At 39.9% G+C, this 23,664-nt stretch overlaps 1 protein-coding gene across 7 annotated transcripts in view; it reads left to right on the top strand.

Moving 5' to 3' along the window:
- The window catches only part of DENND5B (DENN domain containing 5B), a 160,089-nt gene that overhangs the window by 80,052 nt on the left and 56,373 nt on the right, over nucleotides 1-23,664 (top strand). For all 7 annotated transcript variants that reach the window (XM_061638703.1, XM_061638700.1, XM_061638704.1 and 4 more), the window contains 4 exons: nucleotides 11,397-11,584; nucleotides 16,578-17,114; nucleotides 18,525-18,756; nucleotides 21,489-21,639. In XM_061638703.1, the coding sequence (XP_061494687.1) occupies nucleotides 11,397-11,584; nucleotides 16,578-17,114; nucleotides 18,525-18,756; nucleotides 21,489-21,639 (1,108 nt within the window). The remainder of the gene's footprint in view (nucleotides 1-11,396; nucleotides 11,585-16,577; nucleotides 17,115-18,524; nucleotides 18,757-21,488; nucleotides 21,640-23,664) is intronic.

Genomic DNA, 23,664 nt, shown 5'->3' with positions numbered 1-23,664 from the left:
ACAGCAAGCATGTGGCAACCCAGATGTGTGTGCGTGTGCGTGTGTGTTTTTCCTGTTGGACTGTTACAGTGACTGTACATACTTTAGACAACTTGAGCTGCAAACCTGTACGTGCTTACCTGGGGAGTAAGCCCAGTTGAACTCAGTAAGATTCACTTCTGAGTATGTACAGTATAGGATTGTGCTGTAATGTCATTAAACTATCAGAGTTATTTCTGGATAGACATGCCTAGAATTGCACCGTTAAAAGATTGATAGGTTGATTTGTGCCCACTAGACTGACCCTGCCATTAGGCAGAATGAGAGGTCTGCCTCGGGCAGCTGATTTAGGGTGTCATGAAAAGGCAGCCAATTGTTAGTTACTTCATTTATTATTATTGTATTTTTACTGCCAAAAAGTTGTGTATTGGTGGGGGGGGGAGGATGCTTGTGAGATTTTCTTCATTGAATGCAAAAATGTCCTTGACTTGAGGGCAGGATGTGGGTTCACAATTTGCTGCTCTGCCTAAGGCAGCAAAAGGTTGTGGGCCGGCCCTGATGGCAAAGGGGCAGGCAATTAATGGAGAGAGGAGTCTGCCTGTTTGCAATATGCAAATACCTTTGGAGGGCCCTTTGGGTCAAAACATAATGTATAAATTTTTATAATAATGTGCCGATTATAATAATGGTGTGTCCAAGATTATTCCTCCTCGTAGGTAATCATGTTTTGAGATAAAGGTTGCAAAATGAAGATTTTCAGAAACAAGAATTTAAAAATAATTAATCTGAAATCCTCAAACAAATTCTTTTAGAGCCAAGTTTATTTATCTTTAACAGTCAGAGTGCTCTGTATTCTCTTACAAATTTAGTGTAAGCATTAAACTAGGAGATAGGCCATTGGTACAGAAGGCTATGTCTGCCTTCCAAGAAAATTATAACCTTCAGGAATACAACAGCTTCTGTGGGAAAACATTATTTATTTGGGGGTATTAACCCTTTAGCTGTTTAGCTCAAAGCATTACCCACCAATATTTTTCTAGCACATTTTAAGTAGCTTGCAGGGTCTTCTGGACTGACTTTTAAAAGCAATTACCTCACTATCTAAACTGTCTTCTATATCCATTATGCTGTCCCTTGAAGGGGTGTGTATGTGTGTTGCTTATTTATATATGAAATGAAATGAATCTTTATTGCTCAAACCCATAGGCTACCACAATTCATCACATGTAAAAGGAAAAAAAAATATTAAAATACAAGTCATATTTCAACAAACACAGTTCAACAGCATACAGTAAAGGGACAACAGCACTAAATTTCAAATAAAATTTCCTCTCCCGAGTGAAAGATACACTGACCCATCCCATAACTTAGTGGATAAGTATTACAGCCGTAATGGCACAACCCACTCACCTCACAAGGTTTTTTTGGTGTCTAGCTCTTATATATGTGTGTAATGAATTTTTGTGGGACGGGGTGTTCCAACACTTTCAAAATAATTCTGTTCTGAAGCTGTTAATACAACTTCCTGAGGATCAGTAGCAAATGCTACTGGCACAAGATTGCTACATGAGAAGGGTGAATTAAACTGTTAGCACTGTAGAAAGTAGGCAATCTGTTGTGGATGTGTGCCTGCAAGCAATTTAAAGAAGAGTTTGGATTCTCCTATCCTTGTAATTTAAGCCTTTCTCTGTTCATGGTCATTTATTTGCTGTTTTTTTAATTTAAAAGATTTATACATCACCCTTTAGGGGCGCTTCCAGGGCAATTTACGAAAGCAAAATAATTACATAAATTAAAATATAAGTAACATGCTAAAAGATAAAAATGTATTAATTTTTTAAAATTCCTTTACTTTCACATGTTGGTGCCAGACAGATTCATTCAAGCAAGATTATAGAACGTGGTGCCTTCCAGATGTTGCTGGATTGCAGTTCTCATCATCCCTTGCTATTGGCCATACTGACTGGGGGCACACATTAGCTACCCCAATTGTTTTTCTTTTATTTATTTGTTAAATTTGTACCCTTACTTCCTCCCAAAGGAACCCAGGTGGCAAACACCCAAAACCTAAAACACTGCAAGTAAAAACAAAATAAAACATTTAAAAAACATTAAAAACATCTGAAAAGTTTAAAAAAATTAAGAACATCTAAAAACATTTCTTCCGGGAAGGGTGACTTCGCTTGTGCCTGCTTTTGAGACGGGCTCCCGCCTCAGAAGAAGCTTATTCAGATATAAATCAGTCAGAACATTTTTTTTTTGACTGATGAAATTTCTCCCGGGCAGGGAGAAACGTAGAGATCAACCTCAAAAGCCTGTTTTTGTTGGGAGGACTGGATTTCATTAATTTATGAGAAAAGGTCCAGCCAGCAATGCCGGACGGACTTCCGAACAAGCTCTATCTGATTAATGCGACACGTTTATCTTTTCTTCAAAGAGAAAACGGACTAACAGGCAAGCACCCTTCTTTCTATTATTTTTTTTACTTGGTTTAAATTGTTGCAGCAAAAAGAGATTTGTCAAATGAATCAGCTTTAAAGAACTTCTGGGTGAGCTATAACTCTTCTCTGTTATTCACAAAATTAACAGCTTATCTCTGTTTCTATTGCAAAAAGCTGTCCTGGAAGTGCATTCTAAAGATATAAACAGAAGAGGGATTTCTATTCCGAGGAGAAAAAAAATAAAAAATATGAACTTTGGAACATTATATTGTCTGGGACTATTCTCTTTTTGGTCTAGTTTATTTTGACGAATCTGCTTCTTCACGACGCCACTAACTGTTTTGATGCTGGGAACTAAATTTGTTTTGTATTCTTGAACATAGAGAGATAAGGCAGGCTGCTCTGTTTATACTGTGATGTCATCAAGCCTGGAATATTAACCCAATTGTTGCTGAAATAAGAAGTGGTTCTTCTTTATTTTTATTTTGTTTTGTTTTCGTGGTTTTAAAAATGGCAATCAAGAAAGTGGCTGAGAATCTGGAAGTAATTATGTTTCAGAAAATAATGGATGAGATTGAGATAACAAAACAAACCCTGCGACAGGGCAGTAAGGAGCTGAAAATTGAACTGAGTAAAATGACGCAGGAGCTTAAAGAAATAGGGGATCCTGTGAGAGAGGAGAATGAGATCAGAGATGAGAAAAGAAAAAATAAAGGGAAGATACAAGCCCTGGAGATTGGAACAAATGTGGAATTGGAAAAAGATCTGGAGTTTATGGATATTAGAAATAAAATCTACTGTTTGGAATTTAACGTTATCTCTGAAGAAATTAATGAAGATATTAGAGATAAAGTTATCAATGGCTTGGATAATCTTCTGGACTGGAATGATGTGATGGAGCTTGATATAGAGAAAATCTATGGAATTAACTGCAGCCATGTGACAATGGAAAAACTCTCAAGAGATGAGCCAGTGCATTTTGTAAAAAAGAAGAACAGAGATATGACTTTACAACAATATTTCAGCAACTTATTCAGAATTGATGGCAAGAAAATATTTGGGATAGAGGAAATTCCCATCAGACTCTTATTATATGACTATGGCTATGACAGCAAGATTATTATGGAATACTGATAATGGAAGATTGGACACTGAAATTACTGGACTTAACAGGACTATTGAAGATGGAAGATGGAATTAATATGGATAATGGAATAATGGCTATTGAAAATATTGGACCTAACAGATTTTGATGAGATGGATTAATCGATATGTTTATTTGGACTATGGTTATGACAATAAGATTATTATTATTATTAACGAGATGGATTAATCGACATGTTTATTTGGAGAAAAATTGATAGCTATATTTCTTAAAGAATTGAAACCTCTCTTTGACTTTTTGTGGAAAGAATAAAGTAATGTTTATGAGATTTGATGATTAATTAAGATAACTACTGGAGGAAAGTGATTTTATAATATAATTTAAGAGACAGGATTGTTATATATTGTAGACCTATAACTGATTTGATCTGCGACAAATGGGAAGTCAACATTTTATTTTTTTGTTTAGTCATTTTTGTTTTGTTTTGTTTTTTGTCTTTGAATGTTTTATGATTTTGTTTTGTTTGTTTTATGAAAATTTGAATAAAAATTATTGTAAAAAAAAAAAACATTTATTTTGTTTAAAAAAGTTGAAGGATCTCTTCAAAATTTTGTCCACCTAACAGATCAGAACATATTTTCATTGTGGTTTTGGTTGTTTTTATTATTGTTATTGTTGTTGTTGTTGTTAATAATAATAATAATAATAATAATTAGGCAGAGGTCATTCGTTTTCACCACAGAGAACCCTGTCTTTTTCTGGGATATTGCCAGGGATGGCATTCAGAGGACATGCAAGGGGACTTGGCCTTTGTCCTTAATTTTAAAGGATGGTACCAGCCTACTTAGTTGTTACCATGGGATCTCAATATTTAACTTGTTACTTAGGTTAACAGAAAATCAATATAAATTTGAGTTTATTTTTTAAATATTAATCAAAAGATATATAAGCACATATGTGCATACACACCATTAAAAAGACTGTATCAATCTACACAACACCTCAGTTTTGTTGTTGTATATTTGGCTTGCCCTTGGTCTGGGTGTTTAATGCTGAACAATAGCCCATGAGCCATAGTTGGACATAATGTGTGGTTATCTCATGTATTATCTGTGAGGGCCTACCTTCTTCTTGAGTTAGAATTCTACTCCTTGATACTGGTCAGAGATGTAGACAAGGAAAGGGTGAAGTTCTTGGCCTGCTCAAATAACAGCACCCTGATGAGAAGAGCAGAAGTTTCTGGTAAACTGGGAGTCACTTGGGCATCTCCCCACCACACACAAACAAATGGTGCTGGGAAACAGTAATCATATCTCATATTCAGGTGACATGGCTGCTTTGGTTCATACCTTCTTTACTATGATATATGATGGCTTTGAAGTCTTGTATTTATGACATACATTTACAATGTTTTCTGGAAGTGTGTTCATAATGGCTGTCGGTCAGCCCTAGACCTTAGTGAGCTGGAGTACAAGTTTAGGTCTTTGAATGGCAATTTGTGGTGGACATGGATTGCTACAGAAGCTGGCTAATGCCACAAGACTCTTTTTTTAAAATTGAGGTGTCTCAAACGGTTGAGATAACCCTATTTCAGCCTGCCCATGTTTGCGATCTTTGGAGAAGGCTCTTTTTCACATTGCATTATTGAGAGAACCTTGCTGTGTGGTGACATGGGACAGGGCCTTCTCCATGGTGGCACCCTGTCTTTTGAATGCAGTGTTGTAATTATTTTGGACCATGCTAAAACCCTTTTAATTGCCCAGACGTTTTTAGTTTGAGTATTTAGTATTACATTTATATCCCACCTTCATGAGCTCAAGGTGGCATATGTGGTTATCCTCTTCCACATTGTATCTTCACAACATCCCTGTGAGAAAGGTTAGACTAGGAGACAATGGCAGGCACAAGGTCACCAAATGAGCTTTGTGGCTGAGTGGGGATTTGAACCTTGGTCTCCCAAGCCTTAATCCGATACTCTAACCACTATCCACACTGGTTCTTGAAGTCTGTTTAGCTTGCTCAACTATCTTTAGGTGGCTTTATTTGTTTTGATAGTTTATTTTATTATACATTGTTTGTATGATTTGGTTGGTTGTTTTATAAGCTATATAGATGAAGTGCGGACTTTAAATATTTTAAATAAATAAATAGCTTCTTGGCTATACTCTTGCAAAAAGTGTTTTCCGCCAGCTTTTACCCTGCTTGGGAAGCCTTCATTGTGTCAGTAATAAGAAAGAGATTGGGCTGCTGATGCCCTCCCCACCAACTATGCAATTTTAAATTCTTAGATGAATGCTGATCAGATCGTTTTTCTGTGCTGAAAGCTTGGCAATATACTCTGATGTAGATAAGGCATAAAAATGGATAATATACTTGAGAGGCAATGATTTTTATTTTGCTCATTAACGCTTCTCCAGCAGAGAAGTAATGGGAAGCTCTGCCACTAATGGTAGGCAATATAAAAGTGTTTGCGTGTGCATGTATATACATTTAGAATGGATTTAACCCATATTTTTCCAAGCTAATACTTACAGTGATGGCTTCCCTCTAAAACCAGCTGTTAAGGTTGTGTAAGGGAGGAAGGCAGTGGTAAACCACCTCTGAATACCTCTTACCATGAAAACCCTATGAACACAGTACCCAAAATGCAACATGAGATATTGCTGGAAGATGAGACCCCCAGGTTAGATGGCACGCACCGAACTACTGGGGAAGAACAATGGACAAGTACGAGTACCCTGTGACTAATGACACAACTGGGTCAAAGCCGAAAGGAAGCCCAGAGGCTGACCTATACAGGTATGAAAAAAGAGTCCAGAGTTGTACGATGTACACAGTAGGAACACGGAAGGTGAGAAGCATGAACCAGGGGAAATTAGATATTGTCAAGCAAGAAATGGAATGCATCAGCATTACATTACTTGGCATGAGTGAATTAAAATGGACAGGAATGGAACATTTTCAATCAGCCAATTACAAAATTAAAAAAAATGGGGGTGCCACAGCATCTGATTGTCCTGATGCGCAACCTATACTCTGGACAGGAGGCTACTGTAAGGACAGAATATGGAGAAACCGATTGGTTCCCAGTTGGAAAGGGTGTGAGACAGGGGTGTCTCCCAATTTATTTAATCTGTACGCAAAACATATCATACGGAAAGCAGGATTGGACCAAGATGAAGGAGGTGTGAAAATTGGTGGGAGAAATATCAATAATTTAAGATATGCAGACGATACCATACTACTAGCAGAAACCAGTAATGATTTAAAACGAATGCTGATGAAAGTTAAAGAGGAAAGCACAAAAGCAGGACTACAGCTGAATGTCAAAAAGATTAAAGTAATGACAACAGAAGATTTATGTAAATTTAAAGTTGACAATGAGGACATTGAACTTATCAAATCAATAATACCTCGGCACAGTCATTAACCCAAATGGAGACAATAGTCAAGAAATCAGAAGAAGGCTAGGAGTGGGGAGGGCAGCTATGAGAGAACTAGAAAAGGTCCTCAAATGCAAAGATGTATCACTGAACACTAAAGTCAGGATTATTCAGACCATGGTATTCCCGATCTCTATGTATGATTGTGAAAGTTGGACAGTGAAAAAGGCGGGTAAGAGAAAAATCAACTCATTTGAAATGTGGTGTTGTAGCTTTGCGCACACCATGGACTGCAAAAAAGACAAATAATTGGGTGTTAGAACAAATGAAACTAGACTTATCACTAGAAGCTAGAATGATTAAACTGAGGTTATCATACTTTGGACACATCATGAGAAGACAGGATTCACTAGAAAAGACAATAATGCTGGGGAAAACAGCAGAGAGTAGAAAAATAGGAAGGCCAAACAAGAGACGGATTGATTCCATAAAGGAAGCCACAGACCTGAACTTACAAGATCTAAACAGGGTGGTTCACGACAGATGCTGTTGGAGGTTGCTGATTCATAGGGTCACCATTACTTGAAGGCATGTAACAACAACAAATTACAAAATATTTTATGCAGGAAATGAGAAATTAAGAAGAAACAAGTTTGCTTTAATAGTGAGCAGTGATACAGCAAAAGCAATTAGGAACTATAATGTAAGGTCTGAGCAAGTGATATCAATGAGATGAAACGGGAAACTTATTAACATAACCATCATCCAAGTGTATGCTCCAACGGCAAACACAGAAGAAGAGGAATTGGAGAGATTTTACACAGAAGTACAGGAAGAAATTGATCACAACAAGATGTTCTGATAATCATGGGAGACTGGAATGCAAAACTGGGAACAGAGAAGAAGTAGGAATTGTGGGGAAATGGGGCTTAGGAGATAGAAACGAAGCAAGAGAGAGTTAATGAATTCTGTGAAGCCAATAATTTGTTTCTTGCAAACATATTTTTTGAGCAACACATGGACATCACCAAATAGTCAATATTGGAATAAAATTGATTATATAATTGGTAGCAGAAGATGGAGAAGTTCCATACTTTCTGCAAAAACAAGACCAGGAGCAGACTGCAGTACAGATCATGAACTGGTAATATCGAAAATCAGAGTAAAGCTAAAGAAGAACAATAAAGCAATCATAATGCCAAAATACAATTTTAAATAACATCCCAGGAGAATATAAAGATTAAATAAGGAACAGATTTGAGTCTTTAAACTTAGTTGATAGAGAACCAGAAGAACTATGGATTGAAGTCAGAGATATTATCAGGGAAGAACGCAAAAAGATAATACCTCTAGTTAAAAAGAGAGAAAGACCTCAGGATGACTTACAAAACTCTTAAAATGATTAAAGAGAAAAGGAAAGCAAAAGCAAAAGGAGATAGAAACACAGTCAGAACCCTAAATGCAATAATACTGCGACTAATACGTAAGGACAAAGAGAACTATTACAATATTGTATAGAAATAGAAGATAGCAAAGAAGGTAGAACAAGAGCTCTATTCCAAAAGATTAGAGAAATGAAAGGGAAATTTAAACCAAGAGCAGGGATGTTGAATTGGATAAGAGAAAAATCAACTCATTTGAAATGTGGTGTTGGTGGAGAGCTTTGTGCATACCAAGGACTGCGAAAAAGACAAATAATTGGGTGTTAGAACAAATTAAATCAGAACTGTCACTAGATGCTAAAATGATGACACTGAGGTTATCATATTTTGGACACATAATGAGAAGACATGATTTACTAGAAAAGACAATAATGCTGGGAAAAACAGAAGGAAGTAGAAAAAGAAGACCAAACGAGATATTTGATACCATAAAGGAAGCCACAGACCTGAACTTACAAGATCTGAACAGGGTGGTTTACAACAGATGCTATTGGAGGTTGCTGATTCATAGGGTCGCCATAAGTTGTAATCAACTTGAAGGCACATAACAACAAGGTTTAGACCTGGAATACTTGAGAGAGGTTGCATCTCCTTCTATATGGCACCCTTGTGGAATGCTTTTACTAAATATTCCAAGATTTCTTTTCAACCTTTTGGACCTTATGTTTGGAAGCCAGGCATCTCGATTTGTTGTGGGAAAAGTCATAAGTTCTCTGCTCGTTAAGTGAAGGTAAAGAGTCAACAATAAATATAGAATAATCTGGTGTTTGTACATATGAATTTAAGAGCCTGCAGGATCAGACCAGTTGCCCATCTAGTCCAGCATCCTGTTCTTGCAGTGGCCAACCAGAAGCCTGTGGGAAGCCCGCAATCAGGACCTGAGCGCAAGAGCACTCCCTCCTCCTGCAGTTTCCAGCAACTGGTATTCAGAAGCATACTGCCTCTGATAGTGCAGATAGAACATAGCCATTGTGGCTAGTAGCCGGTGATAGCCTTATCCTCCATGAAAGGGGTGTGTGTGTGTGTGCGCGCGCACGCATGTGCAGTATGTATAACTATGAATGACCATAAACTGTGGGGATTCATTTTTAACTAGCGTTAATACAGATACACCTGTCCTGAGTTGAGATAAATTTAATCACTGTTAACACTGGTGAGAATGAGCCACTTGCTGTCCACTTATAACCCCAAGGCACCATTTTCAGTCCCTGGGAATATATTTTATGTTAATGCTAAACCTTCTCTTAGAGCCCTCCTCAGAATTGTTTGCACTTTCTAATACTGAAGAAATAGTAGATGACCAAGTTGAAATTGCCGTCTTTAAGAACATAAGAACATAAGAAGAGCCTGCTGGATCAGGCCAGTGGCCCATCTAGTCCAGCATCCTGTTCTCATAGTGGCCAACCAGGTGCCTGGGGGAAGCCCGCAAGCAGGACCCGAGTGCAAGAACACTCTCCCCTCCTGAGGCTTCCGGCAACTGGTTTTCAGAAGCATGCTGCCTCTGACTAGGGTGGCAGAGCACAGCCATCATGGCTAGTAGCCATTGATAGCCCTGTCCTCCATGAATTTGTTTAATCTTCTTTTAAAGCCATCCAAGCTGGTGGCCATTACTGCATCTTGTGGGAGCAAATTCCATAGTTTAACTATGCGCTGAGTAAAGAAGTCCTTCCTTTTGTCTGTCCTGAATCTTCCAACATTCAGCTTCTTTGAATGTCCACGAGTTCTAGTATTATGAGAGAGGGAGAAGAACTTTTGTCTATCCACTTTCTCAATGCCATGCATAATTTTATACACTTCTATCATGTCTCCTCTGACCCGCCTTTTCTCTAAACTAAAAAGCCCCAAATGCTGCAACCTTTCCTCGTAAGGGAGTCGCTCCATCCCCTTGATCATTCTGGTTGCCCTCTTCTGAACCTTTTCCAACTCTATAATATCCTTTTTGAGATGAGGCGACCAGAACTGTACACAGTATTCCAAATGCGGCCGCACCATAGATTTATACAACGGCATTATGATATCGGCTGTTTTATTTTCAATACCTTTCCTAATTATTGCTAGCATGGAATTTGCCTTTTTCACAGCTGCCGCACACTGGGTCGACATTTTCATCGTGCTGTCCACTACAACCCGAGGTCTCTCTCCTGGTCGGTCACCGCCAGTTCAGACCCCATGAGCGTATATGTGAAATTAAGATTTTTTGCTCCAATATGCATAATTTTACACTTGTTTATATTGAATTGCATTTGCCATTTTTCCGCCCATTCACTCAGTTTGGAGAGGTATTTTTGGAGCTCTTCGCAATCCCTTTTTGTTTTAACAACCCTGAACAATTTAGTGTCGTCAGCAAACTTGGCCACTTGGTCTTTGGAACAGCATTAGGCAGCATCAACAGAACAAAATTTTATATCAGTTATTGCTCAAACATGCTTTTCTGGCTAGAAACAAATACAATACACAGGCTATCTGTGAACTTGAGAGTGCTTGCTTGAAATCTTGTTTTAAAAATAAGTCCTAGGGTGCATTTTATGTTTGTGTATTTAAATCTCATTCTCTCTTATGGTGGATTTGCAGGCTGGAGCTTGCTAATACATGAGCTGAAAATTTAACCTAATGAGCAATAAAGAGCAAAAGCAGCAATGACAGCAGTTGGCCCCCTCTGTTCATTTTTTTCTCATGCGGTCTGCGTATTGTGTTCCTCTGGCAATTCAACAAAGCCGTGCACCTAATTCTGCTTTGTTGTTTTCTGCATGTTCCTGGTGTTTATCTTAAATTCACTTTTTAAATTTTGTATCATAGCTGGGTGCTTCCATTTAAAATTTAATAGCTTTTTTTGTGTAATAGTTCTAGGGTTAATATTTTAATCCATCTTAAACAGGCAGTGAATTCAAGATGCACATTTAAATCAAGCTGATGAATAGCTATAAAATGTGTCCTGTGGGTTTAAGAATTGCTCTGCAGTTGCCATCTGTCTGATGTTGAAATGTCGGGTGTTTGTAAAACAACAAAAAAAGGAGTGATACAATAATTCTGTATTTTCTCTGTTTAGACTATCAGCGTCTGATGACGGTTGCAGAGGGGATCACCACGCTGCTCTTCCCATTTCAATGGCAACATGTGTACGTCCCCATCCTCCCAGCCTCTCTCCTGCATTTCCTTGATGCTCCTGTACCTTACTTGATGGGTCTGCAGTCCAAGGAGGGAACAGACCGTTCCAAACTGGAACTTCCCCAAGAGGTGAATGTTGCAAGCAGCTGATCATTATTGCTGTTTACAGTGCTGAATTTTGGCACCCTGAGTTAAGGATGATGATGATGATGTTGTTGTTGTTATTGTTAAACTTGATGTAAGCTACAAATAAAATTGCACAGGGCTATGCCTGGTTTTTTTATGCATTTGTAGCAAGCCCATTGGCTCTGAATTTAAACATGACCCATCTCTGGACAGGAACATCAGAGTAAGGCTTTTCTTTTGTTTAGAGAATGCACTTCAGATAACTGTTTCGCTTTTTACTTAGTCCAAAAACAAGATCTCTTTTGGTGCAACTCTGGCACCAACAGGATTGCATTGTCAGGGTCTGCATGTGCTAGCACCAGAGAAAGATTTTAATGGTCTTTAGAACTATTTGCTGTGAAGAAGCACCTTCCCTGATCACAGTTTTGTACTCTTTACAATACATTAATGCAAATACCATCTACACAGCAAAGTCCCACTATGGTCTTCCAGTGTGTGTTTCAGTCCCAATTACTAATGATGCTGGTAATCACCAGTTGTTTCATCTAGTTTATTACTGGTGATAGCTGTTACTCTGCATCTGTTTGAGTTTCTAACAGAGTAGCTCATGTCACAGTAAGTTTGGTGTTCTTTGTATTTGTTACAACAGATAGACGTGGATACCCTCTTGGAACTGGTTGCTGCTGTGCATCTTCTGCAAAGATACACATGACTATATCTCCACCTCATAATGTTTTTAATGTCTATCTTTATTGGTTATATTTAGTAGAAGAATGGGATAGAAATAGTTTCCCCTGCTGTTGGTTCCTCCCCCTCTCTGGCCTTTATATATCTTAAGTCCTCACCCCATAATATTCATGCTACAAATTATCTTTACTTTTTAAAAATCCACCCTTTATTCAGTGGTAGAATAAAGTAACTGCTTGTTACCTTTTTTCACATGATTGTGTAAAATTGTTGGATTTTCCTCTGTGATTACATGCTGTAACATTGTGAAACACACAGTTCCATGAAAAATGTTGTATGTTGGCACTGAAGCTATTATCCAGCCATGGTTTTCCGTGAGATCTTAACTCTTATTCCACATTTCTTGCCCTCTGGTCTGCTACTAGTCACATGCCTCCAGTTTTCATGCTGCAAACTGGTTTTTAGAAACAACCATTTTGTATCATTTTGAATTGAAGGTCATGGTAAACCAGATTAACTAAATGCAGTTGTAAACACTGGTAGTGTTGCAGGGGATATCCTATACAGCTTAATCCTGCCATTGGATTGTAAATGGTCTCTGATTTTTCCGGTATCTTCATCTTGCCCTAACCCTTTTCTACTGAAAAATGACTCTGCAAGTAATAGAGAAGGAGAGGAACTAGGGGCTGAGTTTTAATGGTGGTTGTTTTGAAACAGGACTTTCCACAGATGGTAAACAACCATTTGGTCTTTTGGCACATGAGTACTAGTGAACGAAGGTTCACTTCAAAGTTTATTTTATTGTTCAGGCCAAGTTCCAAGCTCTTGGGGCTAAATATAGGCCATTTGTGCATCTGAGATAAAATTCTAACAACTAGCCATTGTAGATACTTAAGGGTGCTAATCCGCATTAGCATTATCACTATCACTGGGTGCTTTTGGAAGAGAGAATCCCTGAGGAGTTCGTGGATTCAAATCTCATTTCACATTTTTAAATGACTATGCAGAACCCAATGCTTAACAAGCCATTGAAATGAAATACTGGTAACAAGATAGTCTCCTTGAGCTGAAAGCCTAAAAAGAATTACAGTACTGCAGACTACTTAATTGTTGTGTGTGCAAACAGATTGCTTCTGTGCAATCTCTCTCACCCCCCACATGGCGTCTGTCAGTGTCAGCATGGAACTGCATTCTACATTTACATGTCAAATATTAACCTTGGTATGATATATTTTATTTTATTTAGGAAATGTTTATCCTGCCTTTGACATTTTTAACCAGCATGGGTTTACAAATGTATAAAACAATAAATACCGATCATCATAATATGTTTTAAAAAACCCAGCTAAAACCAGTCTTCAAATAAACTAAAATTCAGAAAGGCAGCAAGCACTGTGGATGGTTCTAGAAAATCTCAACACTTACAAGCTTGGGAAAATAAGTTCTAAGATGATGCCAAATAGAAAGTACCATAGGTACCAGCTGAACTTCTGAACTTTGCAGTCTTTCCCTACCTAGTGTCCTGTTTTTAAAATATATTTCTAAGCATACAAGGGAGCTAATCAATGTAATTTGGGGGTTTTGTTCAGATTACTGCTTTTTCCTTCCTGTGATAAGCACGTTGCAAGTGGACTTCTTCAACACGTCCTAGAGGAAATAACCGAGAATTGGTACCAATTAAACATCAGTTCAAAAACTAACAAGAACAAGTTGCTATTGCCCTTGTGAATATGTAGGTTTCCTGTTGTGCTCCTTTGTCATGGTTGTTACATCTGAGGCTTCCATTCCCTTGGAGGAAACAAACTGCTTTCAGTACTGTTCATTCAGCACAGCAAATTTGTGAGCAATGAATTTCAGATGCAACTGAGTCGAGAAAAAATATCAATCTTTTCCAAGGCAGCACTTTTTATTTGGAAGGCTGCTGGTTTATATAACAGTTGGATTAATTTTCACTTCCAAATAGAAGATCCCACATAAGCAGTGAAATCATGGTGTGTGCATTTTAAAATTTCACAGCTAGAGCCACCCTCATTGTTGGGAGCTGCCTCGGGCGACAAACATTTGGGCGCTACTAGAGAGAGAAAAATGGCTCACTCTTGGATTTATTATATTCGTACTATAGTGGGACTTAATATTTGGATTAATCTGTCTCTGGCATGGAAATATGTTTTGGGTAGCATTATCTATCATGTTTCAGTCATGCCCCAATCAGTTGGAAGGGTTTAATTTTTTATTTTAAGTCTTCTCAAGGATTTCCCTGTAACGGTATACCTGCCTATTTAAACTCACCCCTGAACATTTTTTGTGTGCTGGCAATTTCTAAGATGAAACTCGTCAATTTCGCTTGCACTTGAGGATTACAATACTTTTTTTTAGTTAATATATTTCTGTCTCACATTTTCACCCAGTGGGTATCTCACTGTGGCAAGCAATCCAAAACGAAATACTACAAAATTTAAAAATCTGCAATTAAAAACAATAAGACACAATAACAAGGGGAAAAGCACCTAGGTAACAAGGAAAATAGCAGCATCCACCATGGAATCCATCCTTATGTTTGAACAGTAGAAGTCTAAGAATGAAAAAACTATTAACAGTGCGATCCTATATATGTTTACCGAGAAGCAGTAGTGGCTAGTGGCTCCATGTCAGTGGGGCAGTAGAATCTGTTCCGGGTTTTAGCTTGAACTTTCAAGGAGCTGTTCAAGGTGCTTCAGCTTCTTGAAAGTTCAGACTAAAACCCAGAGCAGATTCCACTGCCCCATTGACTTAGAGCCACCAGCCATCGCTGCCCGGAAGTATGCTTCATTGAGTTTAATGGCATTTATTCCAAGAAACGTATATATAGGATTGCATCCAAAAAGCACTAAGAAGCTTCATAATTAGTCTATTCTGAGATGTCATGTTAGGTCTGTCTTTTCAGAATTGGAGACTACAGACATGAAAGCAGCATGCACATTTATAACATTTGGTAGTTTGATCACACCTTCAGTGTTACTGCTGTGTTTCTGTGAATGTTGTAACAACATTGAAAGGTATTCCAAAATGGTTTTTGTGAGGTGGGGTTTCTTTTGCATTTTGTTGGCAATCATAACTGTATATTTTATTATATGTCAAAATGCCTTAAGTGAGGGAGGCTTAGGCTCAAATAGTAACTTGCCCAAGGGCATCTGTTTTTAATTTTACCGGCTAAGTGAAGGATTTGAACCTAGGCTCTTGTGTCCTGTTCATTTTACTGAATGGGGCCAATATTACAATGCAAGGTGTGACTTTCTTCTTACATTTGTTATACAGGTATATTTGTTAGTGGGGTGGTTCTTCTAGCTGGTTGATTGGTGAACTAGACATGGTTGCACTCGTCTTGGAGGAGGAGGTCCATAGCTTGGTGGTTCTCTTGGATCCACTACTGTCACGGTAGGCACAGGTGGCCTTGTTGGTGCAAAGTGCCTTCTGCTCAGTTTAATGCCCTTATCTAGACAGTGATTATTTATTTATGTTAAAGCATTTCTAAAGCGCTTAACATTTTAAAATCTCTAAGCTGAATACAAAAATAAAACATAAAATTTAAAAAAACATAAAAACAATAGAACAGTATCAGCAGGAATTCAATAATAACAGGATCCATTCTTAGGGTCAGGGAAAGCTTGGGCTCTGTAAATTAGATTTCTGTAATGCACTTTATGTGGAGTTGCCTTTGAAGATAGACCGTAAACATCAGCTGGTTCAGAATGCATTGGCCACATTGCTGACCGGAATGAGTTTGGCCATAAAATACCAGTTCTGGCACAACTGCACTGATTGCATGTTACTGAGCCTAATTCAAAGTGTTGTGTTTAATTTACAAAGCCCTATACATCTCAGGGCCCAAACCTATCTGGGACCTACATTCATCACCTGAGGCCCTTCTCCATGTATTCCCTCTGAGAAAAGATTGGAGGGTAGTGACATAGGAGAGGACCTTTTCTTTTGTGGCCCTTGGCTCTCCCCAGTGAAGCCTGCTCAGCACCAACTTTTTAATCACCAGATTAGGATCTTCCTTTTTCCCCAGGGGCTTGGTGGATTGTGATGGGTTGTCATGGCTCATATAGTTCTAATGTTGCTGTTGTTGATGTGGTTATTGAGATTGTTTTATTATTTATTTATTAAATTTGTATCCTGCCCATCCTCCTAGTAGGAGCCCAGGGCAGCAATATTAGTGTATTCATGATTGTTATGCTTTAAAAACGTTTTTTATTCTGTTTATATGTCGCCTATAGTATATTTCTGTATTAGGTAACTAATAAATAATATTTGGCTTAATTTTTTCCAGGCTAACCTCTGCTTTGTGGATATTGATAACCACTTCATTGAGTTACCAGAGGAACTTCCTCAGTTTCCCAACAAGCTGGATTTTATCCAAGAAATCTCTGAAGTTCTGCTTCAGTTTGGAATTCCCTTTGAGGGTACCCTCCATTGTAGTGAGAGTGCCACCAAGTTTAAGAACCTTGTCCTCAATGACTTGGCCAATGACAGAAAGAATGGAAACATACCCAGCAACACCATCAACATGTATGAGTTGCTTAAAGGCAATGAAACTATTGCCCGCCTCCATGCTTTGGCAAAGAGGACAGGGGTGGCAGTGGATAAAATGAGTATTACCGCTCCTCTAGCAGAAAAGGAAAGGGATGTAGAGCTCCAGTGTGAAGATGGGGAACTGAGAGACTATAAATTAAATGTTCAGCTTCGGGAGGTCTTTGCCAACCACTTCACACAGATGTTTTCTGATTATGAAGCTTTCGTCATCCAAGCGGCACAAGACAGGGAATCGTGGCTGACAAACAGGGAACAGATGCAAAATTTTGACAAAGTAAAAGCAGCTAAATTGTTTTCTTCTAAATGAATTTGATTGCCTTAACAGTTTGCAGGCCCGTAGTTCGGTGGTGGGGCATGTGCTTTTATGTGTAACATCCCAGGTACAGTCTCCGTCTTCAGTTAAAAGGATCCCGAGATGCTGTGAGTTAGAGAATACAGGGTTAGATCAACCAAATAGTTTGACCCAGTATAAGGCAGCTTCATGTGAATTGTTACCTTAAATCAGTTGTTGAGAACCTTTGGCCCTCCAGATGTTGCTGAACTACAACTCCCATCAGTCACAGCAAGGATGGCCAGTGGCCAGGGATGATGGAAGTTGCAATTCAGCAAAGACCAAAGGACCTCCCTAACATATTTAGATTCTCTTTCCCTAGTCAAAGAACATGACCTTTGTCTGGGTTTTGGTGTCAAAATTATTTGGCAAGTGTAACTGGGGATAGCTTTTATTTAGATTGGGGTGAGGAACCTGCAGCCCTCCAGAGGTTGTTGGACTCCAGTTCCCACCTGCTGGAGCTAGAATGGCCAATCATCAGGGGTGATGGGAGCTGTAGTTGAGCAACATCTGGAGAGCCCCGGCTCCCCATTCCTGATTTAGATCCACTGTGGGGGGTTTTCTAGGTCTTGTCAGGTAACTGAAATTTTATTTATTAGAAAACACTTTCATTGCATGCTGGGTTAGAGGAGAAATAAGTTAAGAAGCTGATGAAATAGTGTTCTGTAAGCTTCTCAAACAAAGCATAATTGATTTTCTTCTGAACTGTAGATTTGATATTAGGCTCCTCTTGCTGATATGTTCAGGGATATGTATCTGCCCTGAAAAAAGGTGTCAGTCAGCCAACTGTGATGCCCAATCTGTAATAAAAGTGAAAAGTAGCAAATAGAAACTCTAGAATGGTGAAACATTTTGCAGTGGAGACCTTGGGGCAATATCCATTTTTATTTCCTTATGTCAGTCACTGGACTTGTTTGCATGTCATATTAAACCAGAGCTTCAAACAACCTATGGTTTAATGTGAACGAGTTCTCATGGCGCTCCTCCCCTGTTGATGCTGTGCCATGTAGGTCAAAGCCAGGCCTCTGGATTGCTTCTTCCAAAGAAACCACAAGTGCTCAGACAAGAACAAATCTTGGTTACTGCTCATAGATTTTTTTTTTGGAGGAAACAAACCACAAGTCTGGGTTTGGATGGCACAACAAGGAGTGCTCTGGACCTTTTGAGTAGCATGCTCTAGCATGCTGCTCATTGGCATTAAACTATGGTTTAATGTGACATGCCAACTGGGTCACTGTTTGCGATTGGACTATACATGTACTCTGTGAAAATATGCCTAGAACAGAACTACTGAAATGGAAAACAAGTATACCATGTTGTGTAACCTTTACTTTTGGGTTCTCCCCACTCTAGGCTTCATTTCTTTCTGACCAACCTGAGCCTTACCTTCCATTCCTCTCGCACTTCATTGAAACCCAAATGTTTGCTACATTCATTGACAACAAAATTATGTCCCAGTGGGAAGAAAAAGATCCATTTTTGCGAGTGTTTGACTCCCGTATTGAGAAGATAAGACTATATAATGTCCGGGTTCCTTCATTAAGAACATCTTCATATCAGAAGTGCAATACAGTAAAAGAAGCAGGTATGGACAGATCTATTGCCATTGTATAAATTTCAAGAAATAGAAATAAAATAAAAGCTATGTTTCTTAGCTACTCAGAAATTGTGTTCTATTCTGTTTGAATATCATGCACCCTAATTCATTTGCTTTTATTTATATCTCTCCTTTGAGTCCCTGCCACCACCCATGAGGCACATTACAATGCAATAAAGCATAAAGGAGCAATACAAAACAAGCTAAGAAAAACAAACCATTAAAATTAGCACAACCTGAGAGGTTAGCATAATCTGAGAGCTCACAGAAACCAGCAGTAAAACCAGAATTAAAAATCTAACTGGTCAGCTGATCCCCAAAACAAATAAAATATCTTGATTGGATCCATGTGACATGTAGAGGTCCCCATGGACGAATTTAGTTATGCAGGTCCTTTTTGCATGTGAAAGCTAAGCTTAATGTCACTGAAGATATTCATTTCAGTTGGCTAGATATGATCAGTAAGACTGTTGTTCTTTTCCGGTTTGATTATCCTTTGCTTGATTTTTAGAAGTGAAACAGTAGGATTTAAACAAAAAAAAAGTTAATTTGTGTTCAAAACTATATTCAATTTTCAGGTCTGCTTTTTCTTCGAAGGCTAGTTTTGGTTGATATTGTGGCACCAGAACCCCACATGCTCTCTCTTGAAAGACAGCAAGTTGATTGTAATACCAAGTTTTCTTTTGATCTCTTAATCCCACAAATGTGAATCCAACACCAAATATATAACTAACATAATGCATGCACAAAGGCATGGAATCTTGCATTCCTTCACCTTTAGTGTTTTGCTCCAGCTGTTCACAAAGGAATGGTACTGCCTTCAAGTCGATTCCGACTTATGGCGACCCTATGAATAGGGTTTTCATGAGGCTGAGAGGCAGTGACTGGCCCAAGGTCACCCAGTGAGCTTCATGGCTATGTGGGGATTCGAACCCTGGTCTCCCAGGTCGTAACCAACACCTTAACCACTACACCAATGGAGGTGGTTTTGAATATGAACATACTGACATTTCAGACCACATTTACCCCTCCCTCAGCCCTTTTAGCAATAACAGCTCAATCAAATACTCTGATGGTGAACAAGGCAATAAAGTATAGGATCAGGGTCCTACTGGGAGAAAGGACGGGATATAAATCAATCAAATAAATAAATAAGGCAGTGCTGGTGCAAAGGATACCATATTGTCTTCCTATGACATTGGAAACATCCACTATCAGAAAAGCAATAGCTGCTTGCACCAGTATTTTGGGAAAAAGCTTCCTTTTTTTTGAGGATGAGATGGTGGTGGAACTTCAACAAGTGACCTTGCATCCTAACCTCCCCCCCCCAAAAAAAAAAATACTGTGCCTGTGTTATGATGGTGAGAAACATCAGTAACGTTTCCCCCAAGGATTTCTGGAGCAAATGGAGCAATAAAATTATTAGCCCTCTCCAAGGGATTTTTCATTCAGGTCTCCCAGGGAAGATGCTGTGAATGACAAGGCCTGGCACTATGCTATAGCCTGCCCTGGCAGGACCTACAGAGACAAACGCATCCAGTAATACTTACTCTAGGCTGTTTCCCTGACCAAACCAATGCTTACCAATCTGCATCCCTCTGTTCAGATTCTGAATCCCTTTGTGGCTTTCTCCTGGCTCCTTTTTGCTCCACAGCTCATCTGTGCTCTCCAACATTTTCCAGTTTTCCAATTCTTACAGAGTTTCAACCATTTCTCTCACAGCTCTTCAGCTCTCTCACTCTTCAAGTCTGACTCCACAACTTTCTGACTAATGACTGTTTTCTAGTTCGACTTATATACAGGATTTTCACTTCCTCTCTCGACCTTTTAGCCATTCGAGAGGAGAGTCTTGCTTAATTGTCTATTTCCCCCCAGTTGCCAGGTTCCTACGATGAACCTTTGTCCCTCCTGTGTAAATCTACCTTAGCAGGACATCCTCTTGTACTTTTAACCTTCCTGTGAACTTTTTACCCTGTTATGCTAGAGAGCCTTCAAAGCCATTTTACAAACACTATCAACTGTTTTACAAACACAAAATGACCAAAAGTCCTATTCATTCTCAGGGACTAAAGCCCCTGTTGTATCCTATCTACACTATAGAATAGAGATATGAAGCTTGCTTTGTGCCTTGCCTCACTTGATTCTAGATGATAGCAGCTGTGTCTCTTAGAAGGCAGAGATGTTTGCTGTCTCAAAGAGAAAAATTTGCAGGACACCTGGTGTCAACTGAGATGGTTCTTTCCTGTAGTAGTGAGGGAATATGTCTGGAGTCCTATTCTTGCCCACCTTATAGCCCAGGTGCTGTTTTTTCCCTTTCTACTGTGGACTTGGCTGTTGTTTATTTCCTGTTTATTTCATGTTGTGAAAACGTTCAGTACTTTTACAGGAATGGAGAAGCTCTTACTCCTTTCCCTTTCCCTTGTATTAGGAGTCATATTCCCATCCCACCCCCATTTCCCCTCACAAGAATATGGCTGAGTTTGTACTTACTGTTTCCCCATGTGCATCTGGCATGGCACAGCAACTAATTTTTTTTAAGGCTACCCAATATTAAGCACAATCCTGTCCACTGATGGCTGCTATTCTTGCCTCACCTGTGTGGATTGACCACTATTTCTCCAGGTGTGCGGGCTTCAGTGATAGATCCTGTCTGTGGAAGAGCGATTCCTTGGCATGTTAACTAAAAAAAAATTGCTGTGTATGTTAATTGTCATTTTCAGCTCAGGCCATTGAACAGCGGTTAAGGAAGATCGATCACAGTGCAATTCATCCACACTTGCTTGATATGAAGATAGGTCAAGGCAAATATGAACAAGGCTTCTTCCCTAAGCTTCAGCCAGATGTGCTTGCAACTGGGCCTGCCAACAACAAGTAAGCATTCACAAATGAAATAACCATTACAACAGGTGTGGGGAACCTTTGGCCCTCCCAATATTGCTGAACTATAACTTCCATCAAGCCAGACCATTGACCATACTTGCTGGGGCTGATGGGAGCTGTAGTTCAGCAACATCTGGAGGGCCAGAGATTCTTCATACCTGCCTTAGAATGTGCTAATTGTTACATATAGTCCCTAGGTTACTTTTTCACTGAAGGATCCCATTCCCTTGGTAACTGACAAAAGCCGGTCATAGTTAGATGAGCTCTTGTCTCTTCCGTTTGTCTATGTAACTCTAATGTACTGGGCTGCCCCTGAAGAGTATCTTCAACTGTTATCTGTTATAGTCTGTGTCTTAATACAAAGCAATCTGAGGGCTTATTACAGCAGCCTTGTGTATTACACCTGGTAGCCATGTTCATAGCATTCTATGTGGATGAGTGAGTAGGGTGGTGGATTGCTCAATTCCTATTGTACTAGTCCACAGTTTTTCCTTAGGTAGTCTGACATCACGTGGGATATAGCGCCATCTAACGTCCGAAGGCAAGAATGGATCAAAGTCAAGACCTGGGGCATCGAGCCCCTCCCACTCCAGTTCATTCTTGCCTTCCTTCGTTTGAGGCGTTTGGATCTTCTACTGTAGCTAAGTTTGAGTGTGTGTGACTGTCAAAATTCTTCTTGTTTCTTCTCTCCCTCACTCTCTTTTTCTATTGTCTGGGACCTTATTTTGGGGGGGGGATTTTTATTTTTACCTCACTTTGTTTCCCCCTTTTGGTCCTTTTGCTGAGGAATCCGGCGGCTGCTGTTTTCCCTTTTGGCTCCCGTCTCCCAGAGACGAGCCTTCCTTGAGAGCCGTGGCTGCGGCTCTCTTTTCAGCCAGTGTTTTAGTATTTTTTTCCTCTTTGACAGAATCCGGCGGCTGCTGTTTTCCCTTTTGGCTCCCGTCTCCAAGAGACGAGCCTTCCCTGAGAGCCGCGGCTGCGGCTCTCTTTTCGGCCAGTGTTTTAGTATTTTTTCCTTTTCAACGTCTCCCACCGTAGGTGACGTCTAATTTTATTGGGCTCCCCTCTCTTTTGGGACGAGCCCTGAGAGCTGCGGCTGCGGCTCTCTTGTCAGCCCTTCCCCTGCCTTGCCGCCGTCTCCTCCAGGCGGCGGCCGTCTTTTCTCGCTTTTTACCTCGCCGGGAGCCGCGGCTGCGGCTCCTTTCATATCTGCTTTTTCGGTAGTGGCTGCTTGGGGCTGAGGCGAAAGGCTGCTGCCTTTTTTGCCTGATTTTTGCCTAGAGCTTTCACTCGTTTCGTCAGGAGCCACGGCTGCGGCTCCTTTAACTTCTGCTTTTTTGGCGGGGGCTGCTATTGGGCTGAAGTGATAGGCGGCGGCCTCCCTCGGCAAGGGGCAGTTGGAGCTCGCCTTTGTGGCTCCTCTGCTAGCCTCTTTCTGCCTTGAGGCTCTTCAGGTGGCCGTGAGAGAACCCCCCCCCAGCATTTTTCACATTTAAAGAGCGTCATCGTTTATACGCTGCGCTTGGAGCTCACCCTTGCTCCTCCTCCCCTATCTGTCTGCCTGACTACTGCCGTGGCCGTTACAGGCCTTCTAAAGCACCAGGAACCCTTGCCTGCCCGCCATTGTGCCTTCTTCCCGGCCGCCATTTTGATTGAAATTCCCACCCTTTTTCGCGGGCGCCATTTTGATCTGCCCATTTTTCCCGCCCTTTCTGTTCTCCTTCACTTGTTTGTACAGTTATTTAGTCGGGCTATCCAAGTGCCTGTAGGACTTATTTTTACAACAAGTGCCTCTGCATATTCGGACTGCACCTTGAAATTATCTGCGCCGCAGCTGCATATTGGAACTGTACGCCACACCGCACCCCCTACCTCTGTGCGTGTGTTGGTGATAGTACTCTGCCACACCGCACCCACCACCTTTGTGCGTGTGTTGGTGTTATATATACCTTGTGGTGATGAAAGTCCCTTGCCACACCGCACCCCCCACCTCTGTGCGTGTGTTGGTATAGCATT

Source organism: Rhineura floridana, chromosome 8 (assembly GCF_030035675.1).
Source record: "Rhineura floridana isolate rRhiFlo1 chromosome 8, rRhiFlo1.hap2, whole genome shotgun sequence".
Taxonomy (NCBI): domain Eukaryota; kingdom Metazoa; phylum Chordata; class Lepidosauria; order Squamata; family Rhineuridae; genus Rhineura; species Rhineura floridana.
This window is presented reverse-complemented; position numbering and strand designations above follow the sequence as displayed.